At 28.1% G+C, this 24,189-nt stretch overlaps 2 protein-coding genes across 2 annotated transcripts; both read left to right on the top strand.

Annotated features, from left to right (window-relative positions):
• The first annotated feature begins 12,759 nt into the window (after positions 1–12,759).
• On the top strand, positions 12,760–14,673 carry LOC109795051 (uncharacterized). The gene is made up of 5 exons (XM_020354461.3): positions 12,760–13,015; positions 13,121–13,183; positions 13,344–13,426; positions 13,538–13,737; positions 14,344–14,673. Exons 1-5 carry the CDS (start codon positions 12,825–12,827, stop codon positions 14,440–14,442), a joined length of 636 nt encoding a protein of 211 aa, XP_020210050.1. The 5' UTR covers positions 12,760–12,824; the 3' UTR covers positions 14,443–14,673.
• Positions 14,674–17,049: 2,376 nt separating this feature from the next.
• On the top strand, positions 17,050–19,706 carry LOC109794757 (uncharacterized). Its single transcript, XM_020354200.3, has 5 exons — positions 17,050–17,394; positions 17,486–17,560; positions 17,908–17,993; positions 18,397–18,596; positions 19,387–19,706. Exons 1-5 carry the CDS (start codon positions 17,189–17,191, stop codon positions 19,483–19,485), a joined length of 666 nt encoding a protein of 221 aa, XP_020209789.1. The 5' UTR covers positions 17,050–17,188; the 3' UTR covers positions 19,486–19,706.
• Positions 19,707–24,189: the final 4,483 nt, after the last annotated feature.

Below are 24,189 nucleotides of genomic sequence, written 5' to 3'. Positions count from 1 at the left end.
GCGCGGGAGAACGTGAAGATGAAGAAGAATGCCATGATTTGAAATCTGTAGTGCGCGCTCTTCATTTAAGGAGTTATTTACGTTGGACGAAGATGGGTCCGACGTAAATGAGATAATTTACGTCGGCTACTTTAGCTGTCCGACGTAAATTATCTCATTTACGTCGGACCCATCTTCGTCCGACGTAAATTTCCTCCTCTTATTTACGGAACTGCCACCGTGTTTTTACAACGTCGGGTGTGCTAGTTTTCGACGTAAATGAAGAGACGTAGTAGCTCCTTTTTCCACTAGTGTGTCGCTATGAACCATAGCGATCTTAGTTTTTTTTTATTTTTAGTTTTTTCGATTTTGTTGGTCTACCTAAAGTCGCTATGGACTATAGCGACAAAAAGTCGCTATAGCCCATATATAGCGACATTGACGGATCCACATATAGTATTGTGGGAGCACTTGCCCCCACTATCATTTGATACATACATACATATTTTTTTATTAAAAATTAATATATTTAAAAATAAAAATTATATTTTAATAAAATAAATATATATATATTTAAATTATCGTATGTATAAAATATAAATTTGAAAAAGATATTTATTTATTTGATATTTGTCAAAAAAAAATCAAAGAGTTTAAATACTCATATATATAATGTAATATATTAAAAAAATTAAGTTTTGATAAAATAAAATTTGTAGCATACATGTTTATCTTTTGTATTTTTTATTTATTGTATACGTTAATTAAAAAAATTAAAAAAAAAGCTATTGAAAGATTTATGTTCTATTTAGAATTTTTAATATAAAATATATTTTCAAATAAGTTATCATAAATAAATTAAACTTGATTTTTTTAAAATTTAACATATTTATTTTTATGTTTTTATTAGTGTTAAATTATTATAAAGTGAGTCTTTGGAATTGTATTTCTAACCAAACATTTAAAAAATGTTTATGATAAATAAATAAGTCATATTTAGGATAAGAATTTTTTTAAAAAAATTAGGTTCAAACCTACTAAATTATAATATAATCTGGTTTGACCTAATTTATTTTTATCTTTAATTGTAATCGTAGATATAAAAGTTTGTAAAAAATAATTATGATATATTTATATTTTTAAAATTTATATGTAACATTTTTAATATTACAAATATATAAATAAATATTGTCCCCACTATCTAAAGTTTCTCGATCCGTCACTGCATAACGACCTCAATTTTTTTTTCTTCAAAATTTGTTTTTTTGAGTCATTGGGTCATTTTTTTCTCTAGATTTATTTTACCCGTTTTTTTTAAATTTATTTTATAATTCATTTTTTTTTGTATTTTTCTACATTTTTTCCTTTCACTTTTTTGTGTGCGTTTTTTATTTATATTTATTTCCTCAGTTTTATTTTTTCGTGTGCATTTTTTTAAATAATTATTTTTTTTGTGCATTTTTTATTTTTTTTCCTTCAGTTAATTAAAATACATCTGTAAAAGGAAAAAATAAAATAAAAATATCAAATATCAAATTAACTGAACGAACAAAATAAAAAAATGCATAAAAAAATAACAATAAAATATAATTTTTCAAAATAATATATAAAATAAATCTAGAAAAACTTTAAAAAAATAAAAATAAAAAAGGAGGTCGTTATGGCCCATAGCGACTTTGTGTTGCTATTGGCCATAGTGCCTCCAGCAAATATATAAATTTTATTTTAAAAATCTTCTTTTGTTGTACAAAAATTATTAATATATTTTTAAACATCAAATTTTAAATGAATTATATTTTAAATAATATTTTATTTCTATTAAAAAAATTAATTATAAAATTTAGCCATTTAAAATGATTTTGGAGCCTATAGCGACACTTGTTAAGCCGCTATAGGCTGTAGCAACTTCTACGTGGCTAAGTTTAAGCCGTTCTTAATTTAAAAAAAAAATTGCCACGTGGCAAAGATGTCGCTATGGATAGCGACATTGTACAAAACAGGCCCAAAGGTGCAAATAGTTTCAAAACAGCCCCATTTACGTAAATAGTTTTAGAAACTACCCTACAATGGTCAATCAGCCCAAAGAAACTAGAGAGAAGTTTTAGAGAGAATGACTTTGGGTCTGTGAGCTCCTTTATCTCTCAAATTTCTCTGGTTGATTCTTCTTCTTCTCTAGATTACTAATTTCTTCTGTCTTCTCTTAGAATTCAGGCTAGGAAGCTTGATTTTGAAGGATTGAAGTTTGGGAGTCGAGCTCGGAGGAAAGTTTTCTTCTTCCCAAATTCTTGGCGGTTCAAAGCCAATTTTCAGGTAAAGGAAGCTAGAATGTAGCTTGTTTGGTGGCATGGGAGTTTAGGAACTCCATTGATGTATAGAATTCGAGAATAAGTGGTTGAATCGGGTGATTTCCTCATTTTTGGGGTTTTTGGGAAAAATGGGGATTTTGTCAATTTTGATGCATTGGTTGGTTGCATGTTGAATCTGAACTCGTTTTTGAGTTGTAGGGAGTCTATATGTTGCATTTCATGGATTTCATGTGGTTGAAGTTGCTGATTTTCAGGTTTTGAAGGGATTTTCGAGGTTTTTGGAGGTTTCTGGTTGAATATGCACCGGGTGCAGTTATTTGCGTCAAGCTTGCATTCATTCGAGGCCACCAGTGTTGAATCATGCCGGGCGCGAGGATAGTCGCGCCGGGCATGTAGATTCTTGTGAGTCTTTGTTTGAGTTTGCGCTTGCGTGATACTAATGCATCGGGCGTGAGTATGTTGGTCTTTAAGTCTTCATGAAAGTTGTAGCCTTAGATGTTAGCTTTCCAATAGCATTCGAATCACCCAAAAAGGAGATCTAGAACTCCAGATATGGCTGTTTTAGTGAAGAGGGGTCAAGCTGCCAGCATTGGTTATAGCTGTTGCGGTTTTTAGAATTTTTAACAAGGTAGATGAAGGAATTAGGACATGGTGTCTTCATTAGAGTTGTAGTAAATCTTCTTATCTTTCATATGAGATAAGGATGAACATGATAGGAGTAGTATAACTCCCGATATTCTTTTTTATGTAAAGGTTACCATTTCATAAGGAGTGATTTGGATAAGTTGAAGGTTGTCTTGGGTGTGTAGGTTAATTCATGTTGTATATGTTGTGTAGGTTGGCATGATAGATGAGTTGTAAACATGATGGGTGAGTTGTATTATGTGTTGAATATGTTGTATGCTGTGAAGTTGTTGATCTATTATATGTTGAATTGATGATATTGTTGAAGCATGTTGAAGTTAAGTGGTTAAAGTTGTTTTATGTTATGAGTTGGCTAATTATGTTGTGAAATATGATGAGATGATATAGTTGAAATTTGTTAAGTGCATGATGATAATATTGTGAGAAGCATGATGTGAAGTGTGTAGAGGTGTTGAGATTTATATAGAAGTTATTAGTAGATTGTGTTGATAAGTTGTTAGAGGAAAGTCGTATGTTGCTATAAAGTTGTATGTTGTACTATGTGTTGAAAGATATTATTTTATGATGATTGAGTTGTAGATTAGGAGTTGAGCCGTTAAGTTGTTGAGCTGAGCTGTGCTGTTGAGTTGATTATGCTGTTTAAGTTGTTGATCTGAGCTGTGCTGTTGATTTGATCATGTTGTTTAAGTTATTGAGCTGAGCTGTGCTGTTGAGTTGATCATGTTGTTTAAGTTATTGAGTTAAGTTGTGTTGATTGAGTTAATCATGTTGTTTAAGTTGTTAAGTTGAGTTGTGCTGTTGAGTTGATCATGCTCTTTAAGATATTGAGCTGAGCTGTGCTGTTGAATTTTAGGCTGATTAAGCTGTGATGATGAGATGTTGATCACTAGGACTAGGGGAGATGTTTTTGAAGTTTCTCATCCCATTGTGTGGATTGATAAAGTTGTGGTGCTGAGAGAGCCCAATTTGTTGAAAACCCTCCTAAGGAAGTTGTCCCTTGGAGTGGACATTGTGTTGTTCTCCTCTAGGACTTAGTTGGTCCCGTGTGTGAGCAAGGTCGAGGCACACGTGTACAAAGCGACCACGGTATAGGGGCCAGGTCGAGCTATACTGATTACAAGCGGCCAATTTGAATAAAGTACGAAGTCGGGAACTTAGTTCCTAATCGAGTATCGGAGGGTTGTAGTATTTGGAGGATAGTTGGTAAGCTAATCCGATAGGTGGCTTAGTTGAGCTAGCTAATGTCGTGGTAGGCCTAAACTCAGTTGTTCTATCCTAACATAGTACTATACTTCCTTGTTTAAGTGGCAAAGTCTGAGAAATCGTTATCGTGTTGTGGATTGATATCCAAATTTGTTGTTTACCTAGCAAGCCCAAAAAGGTTCTTTGCTGTCGATTCGGTAGGACCTAGCCACTTAAATTGCTCACCCATGTTGTAGGAGATCTCTGAGTTGAAATGCGTGACAACACATAAGCTGTTGATGTGTTTAATTGATGTTGATATGAGTTGTATATATGTTGTTAAGCTGTGATTGTGTTGTATGTTGACCCTGTTGAGGATGATGATAGTGTTGTTATGTTGTAAGTTGCTTATTTGTATACAAGTTGATGATGATGCTAGCGTTGCTAGATTACCTGTGTTGTGAGTTGCTTTTAAACATGTGTTATTGAGAGGTGTGCAATACATGTGTTGGTTGTTGTTATGATGAATATGGTAACTATTCTAATGGTTAGTATAGTAGTTGCGTTGAAGTGTTGATATGTTGAATCAAGTTGAAATGATGCTAAGATGTATATGATATGTGTTGTTTGTCTTCTGTGTCAGATGTGAAGATGATTATATAGTTGTTGTGTTGCATATTTAATTATTATAAGTTGTTTATTATCTCTAGCTTACCCTTGCATGTTTCCATGTGGTTTGGACTGCGATGATCATACGATGTATGAGAGCAAGGCAGGGATAGGTTGAGAGATAGCTGCTAGAGGTCACAGGAGGTGCCTGGAGTTGGATTTTGTTTTGTAGGCTACCTTATAGTAGCATATTTTGTTGTATATAGCTGGTTGTTGTTGGTTTCTTGATTAGAAACTTATGTTGTAATTATTTTTATTATACTATTTTAGTATATATTCTAGTAGTGTGTAGTATTGTTCCGTAGTGTGACGGTCATGACGGGTCGTTACAACAATAAGTTACCTAAACACGCCAATACTTCTATCTATCATTTCAACACATAAAATCACTCATTTCTAACACTAAAATGAGGTGAATTTTTTTGCATAATTTGCAGTAAATTTTTCATACTTATAAACCACATTACATAAATCACATTATCAATTTAAGAATCCTAACATCACACTCCAATTTATGCATTCACATACAACCTTGGTACCTCATTTAATGTATGAAAATACATCAAATATCATACCAAGCATCTATATTTGGAGCCATAAAGGAAACAAAACTATCATATCACAATCTACATATAACATGTCTAGATCACACTTTCAAATCACATTCAAACTCAAATCAATCTCTAACTCAATCAAATTAATTCCAATATCATTACAATTCATAATATACACATTCTAAGTCCATAAACACAATTTAAAACATTAAACCATACTCAAACATGGAAAAATAAGGGTCCTTATGAGAATAGCCATTTATTTGAGTCAAAAGTCACTCTTTTAAGGTCATACACTACCCAAATCAATTCCAAATTCAACCAAATTAAATATAACATTTTTATATTTCATATTATACATGTTACAAGTCTCAAAACACAATTTAAAGCATGATACCTAATTTATATGATTCAACCTATGACCCCTTATTATGTAATTTTTTTGACAACATTTTCAACATCACTTAAAGTCATTTTCATGTGTAAAAGGTCCCAATAGATGGCATATGACTACAATACCATTTCCTATGTATTATTATACATCATTTTAAAACATTAAAATAAGGTTTTAGCTCTTACAAAGAATGTTGGACAAAACACTATTTTATTAGCAAAATAGAGAAAAAATTTCATACAACTCAAAAACACAAGCAAGTGTAACAAAGGATTGAGGAATCCCTTCAAATAGTAAAACAAAGTTCTCTTTGCAAGTGTAATAAGGGACTAAGGTATCCCTTCAAACACAATAATGATTCATTTGACTAAAGTTTTTATATTTTGCATCCCCTTAAGAAGTGGGTTTAAGAAGCAACATTGCCAAACCATGCTCCCTTGATCCTAAACCCTAAAAAAAATTTAGTATGGCTAAAAATAAGATTGTGAGCTTTAGTTTCAGCCAAAACGAAGTTATGATTTGAAAGTTACAAGCATAAGTTTACTATTTCAAGGAGTTTTAGGAAACAATTTTCTATGCAAATTAAAGTACAAAACTCTAATCACCATAGAACCTCAAAACATATTTAATATGGGTTAAATGTAATCTAATGAGTTTGTTTTGATTAAAAAATGTCAAGTGGTTTAAAAATAGCACGCATTGAAAGATTGTAAAATGCATAATCCTAGAAAATTGATCTTTGCTACCAAACTCATGCTACACAATCCAAACTTATGTGAGATCCTAAAACAAATTTAGAGGGTAATAAACCAAATTTATGGGAGACATCAAAATATATTTTATATGCCTAAAATTAAGATAGTAGGCACTGGTTTCACACTAAAATTCATCTTGTGTCAAAAGTGAAGTTTTCAAGTTCTGTATAAGACTAGTTTTGGATAAAAAAAACATAGGGGTTCAAATTGAGCTACAAAACTCCAATGACTTTGAATTAATGAAAAGGGGACATTGAAGTTAGGTTGCACTTAGAAAAGCAAAAAACTGTCTTCCAAACTACTTGTATACCCTTAAGGCCATAGACCTTAATATCTCTCAGAGACAACACACACATGCTAAAATGTAGAGCATAATTATGGTAAAAGGGGAAATAATATAGTCGTAAAACAAAGTACACATAGATAAATGCAACAAAAATACCAATCGTCAAACCAATTGTCTTATTCTTAGCTTCAGTCATTGTTGCATTGCTAAGCTCAGTCATTGTTGCGTCTTGTGAGTTGATTGGCTAATCACCTCCCATATCTTGTTTTTCAGCATCCTCTACAACCTTTTTTGCAGCTGCTTCATGCCTGGCTTTCTCCTCTTCCATTGAAACTCTTGGAGTAAAAGCCAACTCTGGATCCAAATTTGGATCCACACTAAACTCAAATCAATATACACCAATAGTTGTTGTTGCTGTAGCGACAATAGCAAAACCACTTCCACCTTCCCCATCACCAATAAAAATAGGTGTACTACCACAAAAAAACATCATATGAAAATCTTAAAAGTTGGATAAATAATAATTTACATTGAAAAAAAGGGATGAAAAAGAAAAATTACAAGATGAAATTGAGCCTACACACCTTATAAGTACATCAGAAAGAGCATTTGGACTAGATGGAACATGAACAATGTGGTTGGTATCATTATTGTTAACAACTAAAAGGAGTGCTTCCAACTTCTCTGTCTTCCCCAAAATTAACAATATCAAGTGCAACACTATTCTTTTTCAACTTTCTCCCATTCATCTCCAACATGCCCTTTAAAAAGAAACTTTAAATAGCTATAAATAACATCTAAAAAGAAAAGAGGCTCAATAAACTTAACGTCAATTAACTATAACTATACCAAATTGCTTCTAAGAATTCCAACATAATTTGTTAATTCTATCTTGGTAACTCCTTATATATCTTCACAAAGGACTTAACAAAAAATACAAGTATTAACATCAAGTCATTAAGAACTTAAGGGTAGGCAACAATTGTCCTATAATAATTTTAATGTGTTTACTCTTGTCAATGTCTTAGGCACATATTATGCAATATAATGTTATGTTGATACAATTGATGAATCTTTTTGGTTGTAAAGGTAATATAACTTGTATCTAATTAAAGAAAAGAGAGGTGTAGAACAATGACTCATAAAAAATGAGTTGTAAACTTTGAGACTCTATCTCTAATAACATAGTCATGCCTAAGGGGAACACAAACATACTAAAACAAAACATGGTCATGCTCACATTAATTGAGCATGATTAAGTTGAGCTAGACACGATCATTCTAGGTGAAGTGGTAGCTATGCTCCTTTTTCAAAGTAGAAAGGTGAAAGTCCAAATATAACTATGTTAATTATAACACATTTGGGCTAAAAAGTTGAGTAAATATGTGTCAAATCAAACATGACTATGCTTGAGAGATAGTACGCTTATGCTTAATTATAAAGAACCATTGTTACTTAAGCAATTAGTGTAACAAAGTTTTGAATTCATACAAAAATGCCTTAGGATTCATGTGAAAGAGTGATGTAAGTTCATTTTGAAAATAAAATAATATAATAGATATCTATTAATAATTATAGAATATTAATGAGATTGAGAACTCGAAAGCCTATATGTGTATGGGAATAATTATGTGTGATGTGCATATTTTGATAAATTTAAGTTGTTATTTAACCATATGTTAAGTCTAATTAAAAATACTTAGTCTTTCATTAAATTTAAGTATATTACATAATTACTTGTTAAGCCTAAGTAAGACGATTCAGCCATTTGTTATGTATTATAAGTTTGTTTGAATCCGTGCATAATATACAAACTTTTTAGAGTAAGAAAGGGAATTCGATTTGGAAAGGTCATCATGATCTTTCATCTAGATTCAGGTGGTTTTTGTAGTTGTAATTGTAACTACGAGAAAAAGCTTCATTGGGTAGATGATAATTATGCTAGTTTGGTATATCTATTTGTAAGATTTTGAAGTTAATTTTTATTTTTATTTTATATTATGGATTAGAATATTCCTTATATTTTTTTTAATATATCTTTTCTGTGCTTATTAAAAAAAAACTACGAGAAAAAGCTTATTTAGAACAAAACACCGCAAGATATAAATATGAATGATTTGCCCAGGCAGCCCGGTAACAATTAGTTAAGTTAGATTACTGAAACACGCAACAGATATGAGAGATAAAGCTTAGTGACATCGCTGCAAAAGTTAAAGACGCAAAAGAGAGAGAAGTAGAGTTTAAGTTTTAAACTTCAAAAAAGGGTCGAGAAGGAGTATTTTCTAGCTTTCTAGCGGCTAGTGTAAGCCTAAGAATTTCAAACTGAAATTTCATTTTTTTTTATCATGATTTGAATTTTGGGCCTTTGGCGAATGGGTTTTTTCCCCCTGATTTTTAACATTTTTTTTGGTCCTGCCTTTAACACATGGGTGATTTATGAATTGTGATTTGGGAATACAACATATAATAGGAATGTCATATTTTTAAAAACAACTTTTGATTTAATATTTTTTATTTAATTCTTAGAAGCTGTGTTTATTATCTACAACATTTGATTTTTTTTAAAAAATAAAAATGAAAGTTGTGTTTTTTGATTTTTTTATTTTAAAATATAACAAAAGCCATGTATTGAAAACTTGACATTTATGTTCTTTTTTATATATATAAAATTAATAAAAGTCGTATGTTTATATCACAGCGTTTATTTATTTATTAAAATTCTAATTCTATCAATTAATATTTAAATACTCTTAATTGATTTGGACCAATTAAATATTGTAACATAACCTGATTGAATTTTTTTTTATACTTTAAGAATAATTTTAAAAGATTGAATTTTGAATAATTTTATTTATTTAGAATAAATTTTGAATAGAAAAGAGATGACCTTATTTAAATAATATCAATAATAATTATTATATTAATTTCGTATAACAAATTTATTGGTTAAACGTTTATAAATAAATTAAAAAAATAACAGTGCAAACTATATTATTAGAGTATGTATTAATTTGTTAACACAACATTACATTATTTTTATAAAATTTAAATTTTATTTATTCAATTACCAAATTACGATTTCCTATAAATCAAGCATGTAAATTTTGATAGTTATATATATATATATATATATATATATATATATATATATATATATATAGTGCATGTAATAATAATAATTATAAGCATTATATTTTTAATTTTAATATTTTAAAATTTATATTAATATATCATTGCCTTATGCTATAATATTCTAATTTGCTATTAATTATAGTACTATATATATTATATTGATAAGCGTACTTAAAAATATAGAAATAGAAAAAAAAAAAAAAGAGTACCTAACAAGAAGACGTCATTAATTTTCTTTGAATAATTAAAAAGGTAAATTTTTATTATTCAATTTTATATTATTATATTATATTATTAAAATATGGAAAAATTACTTTTAACAGATTATATTTAGTATATTATTGATATTTAAAATAATATATTATTATATTTTGTTACCAATATTATTCATCATATGTAAAAATTTAAAAATAATAAAAATAATGGTCAAGCATAAAAAATTTAACATTGTAAAAACGTTAATAAGTATTGTTTCCGAATCATTTATTTTATTATTAATATTCGAAATACTTACTTTTTTTTACCAATAAATAAATATGTAAATAATATAATTACTATATTAAATAAAAAATATTAAAATAATTATATAATTATTATATACTCAAATATTTATAATATTAATATTTTAAATGAAAATTTATCTCTAAATATTTTTAATTAGAGACCGGAAAATCATATTTCAATTAGAAACAAAATATTAGTTTCTAATGATCAGTAATTAGCCACTATAAAATCAGTCTCTAATATCATTTTAAGTAGAGACTGAAAAGTTAATTAGTTAATTATATTAAGATTATAAACTAGAAAATCAATCTCTAAAGGGTTTCTCAAAAACCTAAAAATCAGTTACTAATTATATTTTTTTGCATAGGCCAAAATATCTGTTTTTTGTTTTTTTTTTTTGTTCGTCCCTGAAGTATCCAACGCCGATAGCAGTGACTAATCTCCTCGCTACGTTGGAGGCACCTCAAAGGGTGGGATAGCTGGCCCCAAGATTTAACGCGGCTGCATACACAAGGCAGGATTCAAATCCCTGACTTTGCTTAAGCGTGGATGAACCCTAGCGCTGAACCACACGCTTGGGATTAGGCCAAAATATCTGTCTATATATTATAAAAAGTCACACGCAAATTATATTGCAATTAGAGACAAATTAGTCACTAATTAAATATTTGCAGAGGCCATATTATGTGTGCATGATTTTTATAGAGATTAGTTATTATTGTCGGTGGTAAATATTTAGTATTAATACTATGATTATTTATTTATTTATTTATTTATTATTTGGTTAACAATTAATATATATGTATCATTTTGATTATTTTGAAGACAATTTTGTGTTATAGTATATAGATTTTTTTATTCTTTTTTGAAATACTTAAAGAAATCAAGAAGAACAAAATTATAAAATATTAAGTGTTCTTTTCATACATTGTAGTGTATTTGAAATTTTTAAATAGATTAAGAAAAGAAACTAAGATGAATTATATTGTAAATCTATCAATTTAATTAGTTAATTTTTGACAATATATCAATTTAATTAATGTTAGAAAATTTATTTATTTTAAAAAAATGATTTTTTTAAAACTCATTGAATATATGATGATTCAAATTGAACCAATTCAAATAACATCGATTGGTTCAGTTTGGGTTAAGAATTTTTTTTATAAAACTTAAATTAATTAAATTTAGTTGATTTGGATTGAATTTTTTTATCGAAACTTGAATTAATTAATCTAATATGTCAACATCCCTAATTTTAATAAGAAATTAGCTAGTGTTATTGCAAACATGTGGTTCTCAATGACAAATTAAAATCTCGAGTTAGTAGGAATAATTTGTAGCAATTATTTAAATATAATAAACTAATAATGGGGACAATCTATATAAATATTATTTGTACAAAAAAAATATTATATGAGTGTAAAAATAAGACCAAGAGGTTCAGGAGCTTATTTTGGTGGAGCTGATGAAAAAATCTTCCGGACCAAGGAAATGCAAAATATTAAACTTTAATATAATTATTTATGATTTTACTAAATTAAGGGTGTGTAACTGCCCACCCTAGCTAATTTAGTTACAGGTTCGCCCCTACATGTAGTCATTAAAAGCATATGAGTCATTATTAATGTGTAATAGCGTCTAATGTTAAATGAACTGTGTTTGTTTAATTATACATGAACTTTCTATATGTTCTTATTGCATATGTGAGAAGTATTCTCACATATTCCATTTTTTTGTTTGGACTGAATGCTTATTTTAAATAAGGTTTAGGCAATTTTTGATAATCATGCATAGGTGAAGCTTAGGTTTCACACATTATTTGTTTAGATTTTTCTATGCTAAGATCATAAAACATGCTTTAAAAAAGTGCAAAAAGAGAATTTCACAAACAACCAAAAAATATATATGATATTAGAATTTTTAATTTTTTTGTTAATCACGAGACCCATTTTTCTCACATTTTCCTCTGAGTTTATGATATTTTCTTGTTCAAACATTGATTGAGTCTCATAATTTATATCTAAATAAATTTAATGAAACAAATTTCATATTTTGAATTAATACAAAATTAAAAGTTAAAAATCGTGTCTCAATTAAAAAAAAAGTGATTACTATTTTCTAAGGATAATATTAAATCAAATTTAAAAGTCTATAAAATAAATGTCTTAAAATATAAAATATCAAAACAGATATTTGACCAAAATATATTTTAGTGATGAAAAAGAGATATTACATTATTAATATTAAATTCCAGCCATACAAAGCCAAGGGTCATCCGCTACCTAGTACTAGCTTATATAAAAGTCATACCATACCTTTCTACGTTGTCTTATTGTCCACTTGCAAGCGTACGTCGACGTTGAATTGTTATTATATATAGATACAAAGTTACATTCCGAATATTAGATTCATACACCAATGGCAAATACAATCTTTACTCAAATGATTGCTTCCTTAGCTGTAGGAACATTCTCTAGATATCCGGCTTCAAATATTGTTAATCATTCCATTCATCACCTTCGATTCAACTCCAAGGTCAAGCGTAATCGCTTTTCAGTTCCAGAAAAGAACCTGAGCCTGAGATTTCAAAAAGATGCAACAAGAAAGATGTACTAAAATATTAGTTTTATTATTACAAATTATTTTTCTGCTTTTGCTTCATGAAGAGCTATTGTCTGAGTTGGTTCTTAAGATTGAACCCTTCATGAATGCAGGAATATGGCTGTCTACTCTAGCATAACACCAGGAGATCCTGTTGATCCTTCTCCTGGTCATTGGTAACTCGTCAATCTCTCATCTCTGATATGTGACATTATTCACTTGTATTTTCCTATTGTTTGGGTACAAGTTGTTGCAAGAGTTTCTGATAGATTTTAGTTCAATCTTACTTGGAAATATATATAGTCAAAAGTTGAAATAAGATGTTGTCGCTTGCAGGAAAATTTGGATCCTTGGCACAATATTCACGATACTTGCATCCTTTACGAGGGGAAAATGGGGACCTTTGCTACAATTGAAGGGTAAGAGATCATCCATGTTAACCACATCGACAAAAATGAATTATTTATTGGCATTAAATGTGACCTGAAATTTTGCCTTGTGTGATGAGCTTTCTCGGTTCTTGTTTGTAGAGAAAGTTGAAACAACAATAGACGAAGCAGAACGAGTGGTAGACGTTATAGAAGACGTGGCTGAGAAAGTGGATAAGGTGGCAGAAGAGGCTGTGAACCATCTTCCCAAGGGAAAACTTCGTGATGCTGCTGAATTTGTTGAAAAAGTAGCTGAGGATATAGATAACCATGCCCAACAAGCAGAAGAAGCATTAGAAAAGGTTTTAATCTCTATTTGGATGATATACAAAGTACAAACAAAAGTTTAATTAATATTTTAAAAAATCCCAAATTATTTATTAATTTTTTCTTAAATGTAATTTAAATGATTTAGCTAAATGTAATAAATATTTCAATTTTATCTCATTTACTTTTAGAGCACCCGTTAACGAAAATTCTTATATGAAATTGTAGATCATGACCTACTGGAAAAGAAAAATAAAATTGAAATAAAAACGTATATATCTGCTATTTTTTTTTTCTCTGAATTAAAATGTGGCGGGGTAGTTGTAAGTTTTTTATGATTTGACTCAGTCTCATAATCACAATTTCAGAAGCTCCCTATTAATATTGAATAACTTTGCTTTCACATGTATATATATTGAATTAGACTTTAATAAACGGAACTACTTTTAATCTTCCACACGCAAGTTTCAAAGTCAATTTTCGATCCAAAATTAATTGCAATATTCACATTTCGTCAAAAGGAATAATAATTTGCTAAGTACGTTGCTATTATTACTTCTTGCATAATTATATATAACTTTTAAGTTATCTTTCGAAGGCCAATTGCAAATAAGACATGACTATTTTTGATTAACTTGTAGGTGGAAAACATAGAAAAGGAGTTCGAGTCCTTCATTGAATCAACCACTCATCAAGAAAATAGCACCACGGCGACTACAACAGCAAAGGAACATAAATAGAGAAAAACACGGTTGCAGACCATGGCGTGTGGCGACTTTCATGTACACCGAAAAAATCAACACGACATTTCAACATGATCTATTAAACATAAGAATATATAGTAATAAGAACGAAATTGTATATTGTTTCGTGAAAGACCTAGCTTGTACAAAATCTCTAGCTGTCAAAGTGCCGACATGTATCTTTTATACATTTATTTATAATATAAAGACTGAATCATAAGTTATTAAGTTGTTGCAGAGATTATAAGTTCTACTAGTACAAAAGAGGTGTATTACGTCGGATATTTTTAGCTTTTTATGTCAGAAAACGTACCGACGTAAAAGTGGGAGACGTAAATTTTACGTCGGATCTTCAAACCGACGTAAATTTACTTCGGACATTAAGACATCCGACGTAAAAAAGTAAGAAAAAAAACATAAAAAAAACATAAAAATGCCAGCAAAACGGCCCGTTCTGCAAGCAGAACAAGCCATTCAGCTTCGTATAACAACCCAAAAGAAAACGCCCACTACCTACACAAATAGAACAACCAAAAAATCAAATAAAACAGATAGCCAAAGTAGCAATGCGAAGTAGAAAAGTACTAACGAAACCTTGATTCATACCTAAGAAGCAGCAACAATGTGCAAATGAGTAACAAAGAGTTCATTCCTCTGCAAAAGACAAAAAACGATTCAGTAACAAAGGAGAGGGAGAGGGTTTAGAGAGAAAAAAATGAAAAGTGATGAAGAGTGAATGGGCGCGGTGTGCCTCGCGCTCTCTTATTCAAATTTGCGTCCTTTTTTACGTCGGATCTGGTAGGGTCCGACGTAAAAAAGTTCGCAAAAATTACAAAAATGCCACCGCGTTTTTTTTACGTCAGATTTTCGTATTTCTGACGTAAAAGAGGTGACGTAATATGCTAATTTTCCACTAGTGTCTTTTATATTAACATTTTTTTATATGACATATTTCTCTCATTTCATATATACTTTGTTATATATATTTTTTATTATTTTATAAAGATTAATACTTTTCAATTGAAATTATAAAAATAAATATTTTTTTTTATGTATTATTCAATTCTCATTAAAAATTATTTATATCATTTTCTTAATCATCTCTTTCTCTTCATCCAATTATCTCTCTGGTCAATAATAGATTTATCTTCCATTATATATTCATCATTTTTTTATACTTCTTTTTGCTATTTTTAGCCTTTAATAATTTCATTTGTTACAAGGTTAAGTCTAACCTTATATATTATTATTTAATTCAAGTAACTTATAAATAAAAATTTTACTTGTTGAATTCTAGGATCACTTATTTTAGTAAATTCTACCTATAATTATAATAATATTTATGTGTTTTGTATGTTTCTTGTTTAAATATAATTACGTAATGATACATTAAATTAACAACTTTTAACATTATAAAAATAATCAAGACAATATCTAGCCATAGGTCTAGCATGACATTTTTTATTATTAAGACATTAACATCCATCAATTCTAAAACATATCCAACATATTAAGTAACTCAAAATCAAATTCATGATTAATATGCTCAAAAGCAAAATATGTAAATTTTCCCAAAATTAATATTGCTTCAAATATTAAAACATAGGTTCAAATTCATGAGTTCATCATATCTAACAAAAAAAATAATAATGTCAAACCCTAAAGTGAAAATCTAAGTTTCTTATGTTTGGTAACTATTTTTTTTTTTTAAAAAAAGAGATTCCCATGAATGTAGTTTCCCATAAATTATTTTTATTCCACTTTCTCACAAAAACATTCTTAATCCAACTATTTCGAATTAAGAGAAAAGTTTAATGCATATGAAAATACCATAATACTCTTTCCTCTCTTCCCCTCTCTCTCTCTCTCTCCCATATATTTATTTATCTCTCTTTTTTGTATTTCATTATTTCTTAAACTTGTCAATTTTAATAATATTATTAAAGTCCGTTTTGTTTCTATAGTTTAATGATATTTGTTAAGAAAATTTTAATTAATTAATTTATTTGAAAGAAATGAAATATATAACTTTTATCCTTCTTAATTATTATGTAGCATTTTTGTTTATTTTTTTTATTAAATTATGTATTTTAATAATTTTAACTATAAATTTTCAATTTTTTAAAAATAATTTAATATCATATTTGTAATAAGATTTAAGTAAATAAATACATTTAATAAGCTTATTTTAATAAAGTATATTTTTATAAAAAATATTTATATTTCCATAAATATAATGGTGTAACCAAACATGAAAATTTTTAATTTCCAGAAATTCTATATAAATATTCCTAAGAACCTTTATGGACAACCAAACATATTTTAACTATTCCTAGAAATCATGATTCCCAAGATTTGTAAGAGAGAGAAAATGTTTTATTTTCTTTTAAAATTAAATTAAATTACTATAATATCCTTTATACAAATTAACCAAATAAAAAAAAAGAGTGATTTTCTTATCTTAAAATTTTGATGTAAGTTGCTAACATACTCCAACTAAAAAATAGATAAAAATATATTAACAATTTCCTATATATATATATATATATATATATATATATACACACACGCACATCATTGGCGTACTCACATGAAATTGAGTTGCGGATAACTACCTAGATATTAGAGTGACAAGTTCATACAAAAGTGGTACCGTGCTGATCTACGCTATCCATATAAAACGTCCAATCTAATTCAATAATACTCTTGTAAAACTCCAGCTATAAGCATCCTCGTTGGGAAGATGTTTGCGAATATTCGTTGTAAAACAACCTGTACTCAAAAGTCTACTTGCTTGGCCATCAAGACATTATTATCTCAAGCTTCAAAGGTCGATCATCGCCATATTCATCATTTTCGATTCAACTCCTCCAAAGTCAAATACCATTGCTTCTCACTTCCAGAACAAAACTTGGGTTTCAGGTTTCAAAAAGACGTCACAAGAAAGAAGTACGTATAGTTTTGTGTAGTTAACTTTATTGCATGCATGCGAATGCTTTTTCAGAGACATGATTTAGTGAGATTGTATTTGTACCCATAGTTTCAGGAACATGCCTATCTTTGCCAAGGTACCACCAGGAAACTCACCCCCTGTTGATTCTTCTCCTGGTCACTGGTAATTCATTACCCCTCTTTCATATGTGATTGCGAATTGCTGAATATAATACATATGACATGGAAGTTAATGGTTCGAAAGAATATCAAATTCATGAATGAATCATGATGGATGCTTAATTTTATTTTTCTCACCGTTTTTTTCTTCTTTTAACCACCATGTGAAAATCTGTTATTCTTTAAAATAGCACTCATCTTACATTTTTTTTCTTTTCAATTTGTACCCAAGGCAATTAATTTCATGCTATACACAGTTCTGTGTCTGGTTTTATAACACGCATGTTCCCCCTCCAGTGTTTTACTGAATTTGCAATTGAAGAGCTAAAAAAAGACACTTATTCTTTTCAGGAATTTTTGGACCATTGGAGCAATAATATTCACCATAGCTCTGTCCTTTACAAGGAGCAAATGGGGACCTTTGCTACAATTTAAAGGTAATAAAATAAAGACTAAACCATCAATTTAATTATTAAAGTATTATTTTAATTCGTAAGTAATTCTTAATTTAAAATAAAATATAAAAATTAAGTAGCCTTAAATTAAAAATCATATTAAATAATTCCTCAAATATTAAAAAAAACTTTTCAAATTAATCTTTAAATTAAACTTTATTAATATATATCAATTTAAGAACTAAAATAATGAATATTTTGTACTTCAAAAATCATTTAGAATGATTTTATTACTTAGAAACTCCTGAAGAGAATGAATAATATAGTTCATGATTAAACTGCTGGTTTATTCTGAATGAAAGAAAAACTCGTGTTAGGGAATGCGTTGATATTTGCGTCAATCAGTCCCCAAAGTTGCATTAATGTTTTTTCTCGTTTTGTACAGAGAAAATTGATACAACAATAGATGAAGCAGAAAGGGTTGCAGACATAGTAGAAGAAGTGTCTGAGGGGGTAGAAAAAATTGCAGAAGGGGCTGTGAAGCATCTTCCCAAAGGAAAACTTCATGATGTTGCTGAATTAGTTGAAAAAGTAGCTGCAGATGTAGATAAGCATGCCGAAATTGCCCAAGATATATTTGAAAAGGTTTTAATCTTTATCCCAATTAATTTTCCTCGTAGCTTGGATAAACAGGGATATGGATTATCTAATAAGTTTCTATAAATATGATTTGAATTAGTCTTAGTCATAATGTCAAAACTTTCCTATATGTTAATATTGAGCAAATTTCTTTACCAAAAGACAGCTTTAGATGCTAATTAATTGGATGGAATTAGAAACCACGTGCGTGTGTAATGTTCAAGTTTAACACGCAAGATGTCGCTAACTCATTTTTCAATCAAGATGCCTTGTTCTGGATTCCTTCAACCCAATGAAATATAAACTAACTACAATTGACTTCTTGTTAAAGCTGGAATTATTTTTTGTTTGAAAAAGATTATTAGAAATATACACTCACTTTTTTTTTTTTCGTCTCAATTTTACCCTAATTTCTTCTTATGTTTCTTTTCTCTTCCTTTTTTTTTTAAAATCACATGCATCTATCATTTTGTTCTGTACCATTTTTTTTCCTCCTTATCTCTCCCCTTTTCTGTACACAATTGGGTGGACATTTGTCACCACTCTTTGAAAAAATTATGATTTAATTATTAAAGATTGAGAAGCATTTTTATTTATTTTTAAATAAAATTGAGGATCTCAATTTCATGATTTCAATAAGATATATATGAATAGATAAAATTACTGTTACATTACCTCTTGCTATAATGAAATTGTCTCCTGAAGGCTAATTATATGGTAATTAGAAAATAAATAATGTGAAATTTTACTCTATGATCATTTGGATGAGAGATGACAAGTTTAGATAAAATTACAGGTAGAAGATGTGGAAAAGGAAGTGGATTCCTTCTTTGAATCAACCACTCGTCGAAAAAAAAGTATTGTGGTGACTAAAGATTCAAAAGATCAAAAATAGAGGAAATCAAGGCTACAAATGCATGGAACAATTTACCAAGTAATTATGTACGTACAAACTTGACGCTCGCATTGGGATAATTTATAGAAGAAAAAAGTATTTATGTATGTATGTATTATTTATTTGTTTATTTATGTCATGATGTGTTTTTATTGTAATTTAATCCTCTTTTTATCCTCCTTAATTCACCTTCTACATACAGAGAAAATTCTTCTCCTCAATTGTTTCTTGCTTTTGTTTTTATAAATCAAATTTAATGGAAAAATATATATGCTGATTGGCAATAATAAAAATGATAAATTAAAGAAACATTTTCTCAAAATTTATCACATTATTCAATTATAAAATCATATTTAGTTGTAATGATATTAACAATCTTTATTGTATTATTGATAACTTCAACACAATATATTTATTGTATTCTTTTAAAAGGAATTGAAATCTGAAAATTTAAATTTTGACTTATCTTATCCTGCTAATAATATGTTGGATTTCAAATTGACTTTATGTCAAAATTAGTAACCAAAAGCTTTCATATATTTAATTAATAAAATCATAAAATATTATGACTTTATTTAATTATTTATAGAAATATGTTTAATTAATATAGGCATGAAGTCAGGAAATCAAGTGTTAACTACAAAAAACTAGACTTTCATTTCAAATATATAGTTTCTCATAATTTTAAATATTTTTAAACATTTTATTTTTATTTATACTTTTTAACTTTTACCTAAATTTAAAAAGATGGGTGCTCTCTACCAAAAAAAAAAAAGATGAGTGCTACTTTTTTCACATATTCCTCATTTGATATTGTATAATATTAGTTAATATTTGTTTCTTTTACTGCATTAGTTAACATTTCTTTTTGAAGCATAGTTAACATTTCTTAGAAACTAAAACATTATAAGTTGATATTCATTAAATATGAAAACTCAATTTTCTTAATATAATTTTTAATAAATTTCAATCAATAAAAGAAAATATTTTCAAGAGAATAAGTGTGAAAAGAAGTTAAGTGACGAGACAAAATTTAAAGCCTAGCCCGCATTTTAAGCATTCATTACATTTAACTAAATTAATTAATTTTACTTTTTTTACACCTTACTTAGTTTTACCTAATCACGTTAATATTTATGTAACAGTTAAATCATTGTTATATTCTTAATTTGAGTTGGCGTATTTTGATATATAGACTATATATTTTCGTAAAAGAAAAAGAGACACTATGTGATTCTCTTGTTTTTTTGAAAATAAAAAAATGAAAAAGTGGATAGTTAATTGGTAGGTGTCAATAGTTTGTGGTATTAAATTTATAAAAAAAAAATTTACAAAATAATTACAAGAGTAGATCTATATACGAAATTGTGTATCTTAAAAAAATTATCATCTTTATAATAATTATAGATATAAGATATTTTATTTAATTATTAAAATAAGGTTTTTTTTAATGAATATCCACCTGAAGATCATTTATTTTTAAAATTATTTTAAATAATACCAAAAATTTTACATTTAACATTAAATAAAGAGGTCAATTAGTCTTTCAATTAAAATTACTCGTTAACAAAATTGATAGATATTTTACATTTTTAAAATGACAATATTTTTAAAATCGAACCGATTATTGAATCAGGTTAATTATTGGTTCAAGGTTCAATGTTCAATCGCAGTTAAACCGTAATCAAGTTGATATTCATAAAATAATCATTATTAGTATTATCAATATAAAAATAATATTAAATAAATATAATTTTATAATTTTATAATACTAAAAATTAAAATAAAATGTTATTTATAAATTCTTGAAATGTTGACTCTTGAAATGGATAGTTAAATATCCTCTAGGATCTTAACTGATATAGTATGGGAACAAGGTTGAGTCATACTGTCTATAAGTGACCACACAAGGGATAAGTCGAGCTATATTGATTATGAAACTACCAACTATTGATCCGTATAGGGGTCATATCAAGTCATATGTATACAAAATAACCAAACATAATAAGGTACAAGGTTGAGAGTTAAAATTCTTAATTAAGTATTGGAAATAGTGTAATATTTGGAGGGTAGTCAACAATTTAATCTCATAAGAGGTTTAATTATGCATGCTAAAGTTATAACTGACTCACACTCAAGTTGTTCAACCTTGACAAAACTACTATCCTAATTTAAGTGACGAAATCCGAGAAATTATTTTGTTATGAATTTTTTATCCAAATTAATTGTTGATCTAGATGTCATAGAAAGATCACATTGCTAGCTGATTTAGTAGGACTAAGTTACTTAGATTGCTTACCTATGTTATAAGAAATCTCTTAGTTAAAATATATGATGACACACACATACACACATACACACACACATATATGTGTGTGTGTGTGTGTATATGTATGTATAGATGTGGTGTTGTGCATATGATGTGTTGATTGTGTTGTGTTATTTATATGCATATGTTGTATTGTTGATGAATTGCATTATTATGATGTAATGTAAGTTGAAGTTGTTGTATGGTTAAGTTGTTTACCTTACAATGGTTGTTGAATATTAAGTTGATGTGTTGTTATTAGGGATGACAAATAAACTCGTACCCATAGATAATACCCGAACCTATCTTGACTTTGACGGGTTTGATCGAATATAGGTACGAGTAAAACTCAAAATATTAAAATGGGGACGAGAACGAGTATATACTTACCCATCTTGTCCCCATCCCCGATTTCATACCCATACTCGATTTAATTATTTTAAAAAAAAATTATCATTTATAAAGTTAAGACTTAAGAGTCTTGGGACTCTAGTGCCCCTGCCCCATACGATAATAAGCATTTGGGAATTTAGTGGCTTTAGTTAGGGTTAAAAGTGTTGAGTTGAGACTCAAGCTCCGTAGCTGCATGCACCACTCTAGTAAGGGTATCTCCAATTCAGCTCTACCCTATAAGAGGACCCCTCCTAATCTTTGTCTTCTTAGGATGCCAAGAAAGGTCTTACTCCATCTCAAATTGGTGTGATTCTTCAAGACTCTCATGGAATTGCTTAAGTGAAGAGTGTCGCTGGAAGCAAGATTCTCCGTATATTGAAGGCTTATGGTGTGTTTTTCCCTTTTTGTTTGGTTTATAATGTTACTTAACTTTTAAAATATCATGAGTGGAGTATTTTTCTGTTATTTGAGCCTTGCTCCTGAAATGCCTGAAGATTTGTATCATTTCATCAAGAAGGTCGTCTTTATTAGGAAGCACTTGGAGAGGAACAAGAATGAGGGGTACGGGTACGGATATACCCGATACTCGACGAGGACAGGGATCAGACCAAAATTACATACTCAACGAGTATGGGGACGAGGCCGAAGATGAGTTTGAACTATAAGAATTGGTATCATGAAACCCGTATACAACCTATCCTGTTGCCATGCCGAGTTGTTATTGTATCAAGGTTGAATACCATGAGGAGTTTTGTTGTGTGTTATATATATTTTGATGTTAGTAGTATAGTTAGAAAATTCTTCTATACTTGTTAGCTATTTTGAATTGCTAGTTTGCCTTTGCATATTTCCTTGTGATTAGACTACGATGATTATACTTGATATAAGAGCACGACATAGATAAACTAGAAGAGAAGTACCTTTGAGGCCATGTTATGATGTAGATATTCTTTTAAGTTATTCTTATATAGTTGGTTGGAAGATTTTTAACTCACAATAAGAATTTTCATATTTTTAGTCGAGGTTACTATATCTATACTAATATATAAAAGGGATACTCTTTTTGGTAACTACCCTGGTCTCCACTCTTTTTGGACCATTATACCTTTTTATTTTAAAAATTAGAAAAATTATTTTTTAATCAAATTTAAGAATTTGAAACTAATGAATCATTTTTACAATAAATACTTTTGATTTTCATTTTTACATGAATCATTTTATTCTTTATTTATTTTTTAATAACTATTTTTTTATGAGTAACTTCTCATTTTTAAAATTTTTTTTATATATAATGCAGGCACGGAGTGCCTTTTTCCTGCTAGTATATATAAAGATAGATATTCAAATCACAATTAATTATTTCATTAATTAAAATTAAAATTTATAAGTCACTAGGACCCATATTTCTATTTTGATTGAATTAGAATATTTGTTTTATCTTTTCAAATTTTGTTTTATATAATTTTATTTTTTTTCTATTAGATTTAATGGTCATTCTGACGGTAATAGTAATAATAATTTTTTACAAAAATAAAATTGAATATTTTTCTTTTAAAAAAAACCTATTTTACAATTTCAAAAATGTTATTTAAGCCATATTTATTTTATACAACTAAATTTTATAATAAATAATAAATATATAATTAAAACTGTATTATATAAATATTTTGAAATTATAAATTATATTTTAAATTTTATATTAAACAATTTATCTTATTAGAAAAAAAATACTTTTTAACTGTTAGTAATTAAAAACATTAATTTAAAAGATAAAAATAAAAATGATCAATTGAAAAATAATAGATGCCAAGAAAAATTCTTAAATTTTTTTTTATTTAAACGTTTAATCATAAAATTAAACTTTTTTTTACTAAATTTATATCTATTATAAAAAGAGATTCCAAATATGAAATTTCATAAAATAAATAATTAAATTAATCCATAAAATTGTATGTCATTTTCAATTTAATCTTTAATTTTAATAAAATATTAAAAAAAATTCT

The sequence above is a fragment of the Cajanus cajan genome, chromosome 9, assembly GCF_000230855.2.
Source record: "Cajanus cajan strain Asha chromosome 9, NIPB_CcT2T_4, whole genome shotgun sequence".
Classification (NCBI taxonomy): domain Eukaryota; kingdom Viridiplantae; phylum Streptophyta; class Magnoliopsida; order Fabales; family Fabaceae; genus Cajanus; species Cajanus cajan.
The sequence above is the reverse complement of the archived record's forward strand: the minus strand, read 5'-3'. Positions and strand labels throughout refer to the sequence as shown.

What these genes read in the sequence shown, in the direction of transcription:
- LOC109794757 (XM_020354200.3), top strand. Translation starts at nt 17,189, where the DNA reads ATGTTTGCGAATATTCGTTGTAAAACAACCTGTACTCAAAAGTCTACT. An exon ending in GATTCTTCTCCTGGTCACTG is followed by an intron (nt 17,561 to 17,907) that starts GTAATTCATTAC and finishes TATTCTTTTCAG; the next exon opens with GAATTTTTGGACCATTGGAG. An exon ending in CCCAAGATATATTTGAAAAG is followed by an intron (nt 18,597 to 19,386) that starts GTTTTAATCTTT and finishes ATAAAATTACAG; the next exon opens with GTAGAAGATGTGGAAAAGGA.
- LOC109795051 (XM_020354461.3), top strand. Translation starts at nt 12,825, where the DNA reads ATGGCAAATACAATCTTTACTCAAATGATTGCTTCCTTAGCTGTAGGA. An exon ending in GATCCTTCTCCTGGTCATTG is followed by an intron (nt 13,184 to 13,343) that starts GTAACTCGTCAA and finishes TGTCGCTTGCAG; the next exon opens with GAAAATTTGGATCCTTGGCA. An exon ending in CAGAAGAAGCATTAGAAAAG is followed by an intron (nt 13,738 to 14,343) that starts GTTTTAATCTCT and finishes ATTAACTTGTAG; the next exon opens with GTGGAAAACATAGAAAAGGA.